Source organism: Triticum dicoccoides, chromosome 5B (assembly GCF_002162155.2).
Source record: "Triticum dicoccoides isolate Atlit2015 ecotype Zavitan chromosome 5B, WEW_v2.0, whole genome shotgun sequence".
In the NCBI taxonomy this organism is placed as follows: Eukaryota; Viridiplantae; Streptophyta; class Magnoliopsida; order Poales; family Poaceae; genus Triticum; species Triticum dicoccoides.
In genome coordinates this window covers 599,085,598-599,093,767 of record NC_041389.1, presented here as the reverse complement: position 1 = coordinate 599,093,767, position 8,170 = coordinate 599,085,598, and the positions used below count along the sequence as shown (strand labels likewise).

At 46.8% G+C, this 8,170-nt stretch overlaps 2 protein-coding genes across 2 annotated transcripts; one reads left to right on the top strand and one right to left on the bottom strand.

Moving 5' to 3' along the window:
* Positions 1–3,065: 3,065 nt before the first annotated feature.
* Positions 3,066–4,755, top strand: LOC119311935 (CCG-binding protein 1-like). Its single transcript, XM_037587654.1, has 3 exons — positions 3,066–3,360; positions 3,918–3,991; positions 4,145–4,755. Exons 1-3 carry the CDS (start codon positions 3,117–3,119, stop codon positions 4,466–4,468), a joined length of 642 nt encoding a protein of 213 aa, XP_037443551.1. The 5' UTR covers positions 3,066–3,116; the 3' UTR covers positions 4,469–4,755.
* A 130-nt stretch (positions 4,756–4,885) lies between these two features.
* On the bottom strand, positions 4,886–7,238 carry LOC119306269. The gene is made up of 7 exons (XM_037582538.1): positions 6,874–7,238; positions 6,384–6,728; positions 6,043–6,214; positions 5,703–5,922; positions 5,418–5,542; positions 5,283–5,327; positions 4,886–5,174 (listed from the first exon to the last, which is right to left on the bottom strand). The coding sequence occupies exons 1-7, from the start codon at positions 7,236–7,238 to the stop codon at positions 5,046–5,048; spliced, it is 1,401 nt and encodes a 466-aa protein (XP_037438435.1). The 3' UTR covers positions 4,886–5,045.
* Between the last annotated feature and the right edge of the window lie 932 nt (positions 7,239–8,170).

The window sequence follows — 8,170 nt, the reverse complement described above, 5'->3', positions numbered from 1 at the left end:
TTCACAATATATTTTCTATGAGAAACCAATGTCAGCAAGTTGATTATGAAGCTGGCCTATTAAACCGGATTTTCTAGAAGAAGGAAGTGACAAGGATTTAAGGATGATCAGAATCAGTTTAACATGGATAAATCCAAATTAAACTAGGGGCTAATATCGGGGATATACCCCATGATATGACCCGGCCAGAGTCGTAACCCGGCCGGGGCTTGGTAAATCGGTGGGTGTTAAACCGGCAGAGTTAAGACAGATGGCTAAGACAGACGGTAAACCGGCAAGTGTTAAACCGACAGAGTTAAGACAGATGGCTAAGACAGACGGTAAACCGGCAAGTGTTAAACCGGCAGAGTTAAGACAGATGGTAGCACCGGCATGTGTTAAGTCAATCATAACCCGGCAGACAATGTTAAACCGGCAGACAATGTTAAACCGGCAGACGTTGTTAAACCGACAGACAGTGTTAAACCGGCAGAAAATGTTAAACCGACAGACGTTGTTAAACCGGCAGACAATGTTAAACCGGCAAACATTGTTAAACCGACAGACGTTGTTAAACCGGCAGACGTTAAGAAGCCCAGGAAAGGAAGTCAAAATAGTTTAAGTCTTAGTCCGAGATGGACTCTACATGTAACCCGCCCCTTCAACTTATATAAGGAGGGGCAGGGCTCCCCAAAGAGGGACAAGCAAAAATAATCTCTAGGGCTAGACACAATTAGAAGAGAGCTAGTTTACGGCGACTCCCTCGTGATGATAATGAGATCTAGCCTCAAACAACATGTAGGGTTATTACCGGATGATGTTTCCCGGGGCCCGAAGCTGTCTAAATCTTTGTCTTGTGTTACGTTCTCTCGATTCCGCTCAACCCCTCTCAAGCTACCACATAGATGCGTTGGCCTCGCGACTAAGTCCTCACACTAAGGACATCTGACGTGTTAATTCCACGACAACGGGAAAGGAGAGAGAGCATGCATGCGGGAGTGCATACACATTAGTGGTTGGGGCCCGCCATTGCGGGCCGCTTGAGAGGAAGTTGTGCGCACCTCACCTTCATCTCAAAATTTTAAAAAAAATGTTCTCGTGTCACGTGGACAATACATTCATCTAAAAAAGGAAAATGCCTAGAAAAACTTTTCTCGAAAAGAAAAAGAAAAAAGTCCCACTACCATTAAAAAATCAATAACTTTCTCATCGTAACCAATCAGCATGTGCCATGTGGGCGTAGCTGATTGGCCACAACTCTACCGCGCCTTAATGGGGTTTTTTTGAGCATCAGTACAGACACAAGGCTCATATACACGCGCATACACTCATCCCTATGAACGCACACACGCACACCCTACCCCTATGAGCATCTTCAAAAGACTGAGCCGGCATATCATCTTGAGATTTACGAAGTCACCGTAGGCGCCTCGTCGTCGACGGGAACGTCTCCTCCCACTGAAAGCGCATCGCCGAAAATTCTGAAATAAATCCAGAAATAATGCGAGCACCAGGATTTGAACCCTGATGGGTTGGGGATACCACTGTGCGCGCCTTAATGGGTTTAATTTAATGGCAAGCAGGTGTTGAAATAGATTTTTTCCAAAAAAACATGGCATTAGAAATTTCAAATGTTATACTTATTTCTTAATGGTATGACTTTCGTGATATATACAATTTATTACATTGATCGAATTGATGATGTACGAACATGCGCAGGCCTTGTAAACCGTGGATGGATTTTCCAACTGGTTCCATGGATTCCCTCATCGAAGCTGGTGCTTCCGTTCCGTCGGCGCGCTCACCGTTTATCCACGGTCCCGCGGAGCACGGCACGGCTCCTCTCGGCAGAGCGGTAATCGGCGCCCGCGGTTCGCCGCACATCGATCCGTCCGCACGGTATCGCCAGCTTCCTGTATTGAAATCGACGGATCGGACGCCCGCCGTTTCTGCACTTGGACGTGAAGATAGAGGCTCCTTACGCTTGTAGCTGTCGCACTTGCCAACTGGACGAGATACAACATGTCCAATACGGGGTACACTTGCAGTGGGAAGGTCTACGTCTACCGTCTACGTGTAGTGTAAACAAGAAGGGAGATTGCCTGCCCGCGTCTCGAGATATTTCTGTTACCGGTGAGCCGACTGCTGACAGCGATCGCCAAAATATCGGCATTGCACATTCAACTGCCTGCAAAACTACAGTTTTGCAAAACTTGCATCCCTTGAAAAGATATATTTCTCTATTTGAGAGGCTGCCAGGTGCAATTCATAAAACATTCTAGACTGTATGTTTAGGGCTCTTTGATTCACGGGATTTCGATAACATAGAAGTAGTAAAATATAGAATTACAATGCTATGCCTATTTGAATTTTAAAGGATTTTCTAAATTAACTGAGCAACTCTAATGTACCCATTGGCAGCCATTGGCCGTGGCCAACAACGCACTGCATGCTGGCTCTCTAATGTACCCCAGGAGATTAGCACTATCATTAGTGAGGAATGTAAAACCATAATCAATTAATGAAATGCTTTTCTCCCCGCAAAAAAAAAACTGAGCAACTTTTTTCTTCTTAATAAATGCAGGGTAATTGCTATTTTCGAAAGAAATAAATCTTAAAGGATTTAGTTTCGTTTGGTTGCATCACAAGAAAATCAAAGAACACTCGTGCATACACCCACGGTGGCGGGTTTAGTGACTAATGAATCTTCAAACTTGTTTCGCAAAAATAATAATGAAACTTGTGATATACTACTTGTACTGCAAATAGGAACTACAGGAGCACATCACATGCCTAAATCCTAATGCACATGTGGTTACATGTTTCAAAATGGTCTTTGCAATTTGTCCTTTGACACTGAGGTTGGATCTCATCCTCTGAAACGGATGTGAAGTTTCTTCATAAGATTGAAAAAAAGACTTAGTAAGGATGTGTATGCTAAAATTCTATATTATGAGGTTATATGGCAAGAGGGCCAAATAACTACAATAATTTTCCCTGTGACACCTAGACTAGATCTCAGGTTCAGAACCGATCCTTATCCATTCTGCTCTCCCCGTTCCTCCTTTATATAGAAAACTTCGAGCCAATCCAAACCCGCCGAAGTGAAACCGACGAGACAAGGACCAAACACCAAAATGCTCTCATCCACCGCTCTCCGGCCGCTGCCGCCGGCGACGGCGACGACGCCCGCGTACCCCGCCACTGCCACCGTCACCGCCACCTCGGCCACGCCCGGGCGGCGCTCGGTGGCGGTGCGCGTGCTGCGGGACTACGGCTCGATCCCGAAGCGGGAGCCCTTCAGCTCCAGCCGCAGCATCCTCGACGAGTTCTTCAAGCAGGAGAAGCCTCTGGTCCAGCGCACCAAGGACCAGATCACAGGTATCCTGCTATGATACTTCTTCTCTGATTCCCTCTTCCAGTACTACCCGAGTTCCTAATTTATTACTGTACGTGTTATTTTTCTGAATTTTTTAGTGCGTGTGAGTGTGATGCGGCTTCCTGCCAAGGCTTAAACCGACCAGTGGTGGTTTTGTTCAGGCTTAGATCTGGTTTCGGTTCTGTAGCTTGCTTGTTTAGTGTTTCGCGTGTTCATTAATTTTTTTACTGTTGAAAGCTTGTTGGTTTGGTGTAAAAATTCGAGTGCCAGTTTCATGGTGGTAACGAAGTCAAATATATAGTAGAGTGCTAATGGCGGGAGCTAAATAGTTTCAGATTAATCAGCGAGCCTGAGATGTGAATTGCGTCATTTACAGTCAGGACTCCAATCCTAAGTTTTGTGTGTGCGTGCCAAATCGACCCATAAATCAGAGGTGTAACAATTGTAGGAGTATTTCATAACAGATTTCTAAGCGATAAGAAGTTACTGAATCTGAATTTGAACAGTGTTAGTTGGATCTAAAAGAATTCTAACGGTGGTTCTTCTTATCTGGGTACAGATTATTGCACGACCCTTGAGGGTGATGATTGCTGCAGCTGCTGGGATGCCTACTTTGAACTCAACAAACTCGAGGTATGCACCGACCAAAATGATCTTTTCATAGATCAAAGTTGCCAAATCCATCATGAGCCGATGAGCATTATGTACTCTCTTCAAGATATTTAGTACCATTGCGTGCTACTTGTGGCGATCCAATCCAACTAACCACACTTCTCCATTTCCCAGCAAGAGCTACCGCAAGAAGAAATCTCAAGGATGGTGAAGGACTCGCGGTCAGACCCGAGGTACCTTATAAGCAGCATCCATCATCGGTCAGACCTACGGAAGAAGATGGCCGAGAGAGCTCACAATTCGGCGCCATCAAACTCCCCGGGGCAAACAGCGAAGCCGAGGCCTTTCCCCGTCCCCGACGGGCTGCCGAAAACGCAGGAAGAGATGGACGAGGATGAGGAGGCTCTCATGCCGGAGTCTCCTTACACGAGGCTGCTCAGAAGAATGGGGAGGTTCCCCGACTGGTATACCCCTCGCCCAGACCATGAGACCGACTGAATCACGCCATGGACCAGCCTTGCCTTCCAGATGTACAGCCTGAAGTTCTGTTCTCCTGGGATCGAGCATGGAAGCTTGCATTACTGTTGCCTGCTTAGTTGGCCTTTGCTGAGTGGTTAAATGGAACTATGTAATGGTGCGTGTGATTTTGTTGTGTTTAGTTCTTCGCCTTAGATTCAGGTAACACCCTTTTTGCCGTTTTCGTATGATATCTGCTACGCATCTCTGTATATATATGTTTGGGAATAGAGTTCTTGACTGCTAGTACTTTGTGTATGTTTTGACTACTACTATTGTCTGTGTGTGTGTGTGTGTGTGTTTGGCTGTTAATTGTTGGCTGATGAATCTGATAGAGATTTCTTTGATGTCTCTGGATCCAATTCTGATGAGCAACCACTAATAACATCTCAAGCCAAACGTCCTTTCCCTTTTGGTGTCTTAGCCACAGGACATACATACTTGAGCCTACAGCCTGACAAGCTTAACACTAAAGGTCCAAAACACACTGTACAGTAACCATGTTCCTTCAGTCACATGAAAGCTCAAAAGGGATTCCATAGCCTTCCACTCGAGCGCCCTACTTATTAGTCTTCCCGGTGGTTGGCACAGCCCGATATTCAAGCACACAATCAGCAGGGCTGAACGGTTTGCCTGGCATCTGTGCCCTCGCTCTCTCTTTCTCCACGAAATCCGGATCATCGAGACCCTAAACAAAATACAACACACAAGCAAGCAAAGAACAATCAACCAAGGAACCAACATCATCTTGCTGCAAATGGTGCTATGCTGCCGCATAAGAAGTGTCATTCGTTACCTGGGTCTCGTAGAAACGCCTTACCCTTCTTTCCTCCTCTTCCAACTATACAGACATTGAAGTTAGTAATGAACAGAGCAACAGAATGTTAAACAGCAGCTCTGCAGGGAATGAACAAACCGTCGTTATACGTACGCTTTCGTCACGGACCGGCAATCCCATATTACCAAATAGAGAGCATGCACACTGAGAGCTAGCTTTGGCGCCAGTATATGCAGCAGGATTGTTGGGGTGCTTCACATCACAACCGTAGCAATGACCTTTATTTATGTTTCAAGGAGGAAATTGTTATTTAACTGCCACTGCCGAGTAAATCAACAAAGCACAACCACAGGGAATGACTGACAATTGACGGGGGAAAGAAGGATAAGCGATGAGATATTTCAATAATATGTAAGGTAAAAAAAGAGTACAGAATACCATTGTCATTAGGTTCAACCATGCAGAAACAGCTGACCACCAGTTCTACATATTCTCCACCCTTGATTTTGACTTCAGCAAAGAATAAATCTTCACCAACAGAGTTACTATCATCAGCTCCTTTAGTCTTCATAGTGAAATTGATATGATAGTACCTATGGCCATTGCCCCCAGCAACTGATTCGAAGCGCACAACATCTTTGAGTTCATATGCAAGATCCTGAAATTAAGAAACATCAATCTGATCAGCAACCAACTGTTAGATGAATAAGACACCGACACAGTGCAACCCTGGCCAAATGACAGAGGCAGTGAGGGAGAGAGGGAACAGAGATCAAACCCCTGAAAGATGGTGGTAATCATTATGCTTGTCCACCAAAGTTTGAACCAACTGTCGCTTCCAATCGCGCCTTCCATCCATTTGCTGCGATTCCAAAAGCTTCTTCCTTGTGCCATCAGGACAGTTAAGAGACAGTCTTACCACCCTTTCCAGTCGAGAAACACCAGTGAACCTAGTTTAAAATCAGAGGATATGCACATATGATTGGTAGTCTTCAGAGAAGGGAGGAACATGTTGACGTCATCAGCTCAAAAATAGGTTTAGGGTGAACTAGTAGCATCGCAAATTCGCAATGAAGAAATAGAACAATGGAAATCTAGAATGAAGTTGAGAAAGGTTACATTGTTGGATGCCGATGTTCTTCAAGATAGCGATCTATAGCGTCATAAGCTTCCCGCAAGCTCTGAAACGGCCCGCCCGCGCGAGGATTCGTGTGGAAAGATCCCTTGAGGTCGACCCTGGTGAAAAATATGATCCCCCAATCAAACTGGGCCAGTGCCCACATAGGGAACGAGGAAAGGCAGCCCCAGGGCTGAGCCTCCGTCTGCACGGAGGAGGACGGGGAAGCCGATTCCTCCAACGTCGTAGCATTGAGCAGGCCCTCCAAGGACGAGAGGTCCTGTTCTTGCATTGTTCGTGCTGCGCATGCAGGCTCGGCCACATGATCCTCCTCCTCCTGCTCACACCTGACGTGAAGCAATCAGGCTAGATCAGAGATACAGACCCTCCAAGATCAATCCCCATAGATCGTACCCCGAAACAATTCGATTTCGACTAGATCGATCGCAAATAGAAAGCTGATGGTGGTGGCGTCGAGAGGGGCACACGTACCGAGGAAGATCGCGGCAGGGGGCGGCGAGCAGGTGGGTACTGGCGGCGCGGATGAGGTGGTACATGCTTTCGAAGGGCTCGCCGGGAACGCGGTGATCCGTGAGGAAGTTGCCGTCCATGTCTATGTCGACGAAGATCGTCGGCCCGTCGTCCAAGCCGGAACGGGCTGCGGCGGCGAGTAGCCCATGCGAATCGACGGAAACGATCACTCGTCCGTCGGTGATGGGAACATCAAAGTAAAGTACGCGGTGGCGCGGAAGGTGGCGGCCGCGAGCGCCGAGACTGGTTGGCACGGAGTTGGCGACGGGGGATCCGATTCCGCGACCGCGGCCGCGCCCGCGACTGCCCGGAGGAGGGGGTGGCATGGTGTCGGCTGGGAGTATACCGCATTCCATGAGAAATCTAGCGAGTTTTTTTTTTTGAACGCAGAAATCTAGCGAGTTACTACCACCGAGTCCTGATTTATTGTGCTAAATTTTCACCATAGATTTAAGTAACAAAACATTGATGCATGTCACAAAAAAATTATATTATTAAATCGTATTTAAACATGGTTTTCAATGATATTATTTTTTATGACGTAAATTAACCTTGTGTTAGTTAAATTTAAGGTTAAAATTTAGTACAAAATACGAAGGGCGTCAATAAACAAGAATGAAGGTAGTACCTCTTGAAAAAACTATACTAATTAGTTTTTCTATGATGCAATACACGGTGATGCGGGGATGGGGGAGCCGGAGGCTGCAACCACAGTGGCTCGACGAGTAGGAGATAGTCGTAATCCTTGACCACTTCCGAAGGAGGGGGTTTGTTTGGATTGCGCCGGTGCTGTCGTGCCAACCGTGGGAGTGCCAATTAATTGGTGACTGATTTCATTGCACGTGTCTCATCGAAAGATTCGTGAAAATGAACTACGAGGGCTGGGTAAAGGTGGGCACATCAATTATTTGGTGCTCATCCAAACGGTATGCAAAGCATGCTTTTTTTTCATCCATTAGTCACTTTCACAGGAACCAGTAGATTTTTGTCCATTAGTCACTTTCACAAGAACCACTAGATGTTAATCCAACAGTCCAAATTATTGCACTGTTCATCTTCAACCTCCTTCTCTTCTTCCTCCCGATCGTGGCGCCCCAGCCAGCCCTGCTCTAACCGCCTGCCTCTACCACCCACAACCGGCGAGCGCTACCGCGCACTGCCTCGCCGCCCCGCCCTCCCCTCAACCTTCCCCCACCGCCCCGACCATCCCTCTATGCTCGCCGCACGAGGAAAGACTCCCGACGATCCACTGCAACCC

Coding starts and splice junctions, on each gene's coding strand:
- LOC119311935 (XM_037587654.1), top strand. CDS start 3,117: ATGCTCTCATCCACCGCTCTCCGGCCGCTGCCGCCGGCGACGGCGACG. Junction 3,361..3,917: donor CACCAAGGACCAGATCACAG/GTATCCTGCTAT, acceptor ATCTGGGTACAG/ATTATTGCACGACCCTTGAG. Junction 3,992..4,144: donor TTGAACTCAACAAACTCGAG/GTATGCACCGAC, acceptor TCCATTTCCCAG/CAAGAGCTACCGCAAGAAGA.
- LOC119306269 (XM_037582538.1), bottom strand. CDS start 7,238: ATGCCACCCCCTCCTCCGGGCAGTCGCGGGCGCGGCCGCGGTCGCGGA. Junction 6,215..6,383: donor GAACATCGGCATCCAACAAT/GTAACCTTTCTC, acceptor ATTTTAAACTAG/GTTCACTGGTGTTTCTCGAC. Junction 5,328..5,417: donor TGCCGGTCCGTGACGAAAGC/GTACGTATAACG, acceptor ATGTCTGTATAG/TTGGAAGAGGAGGAAAGAAG.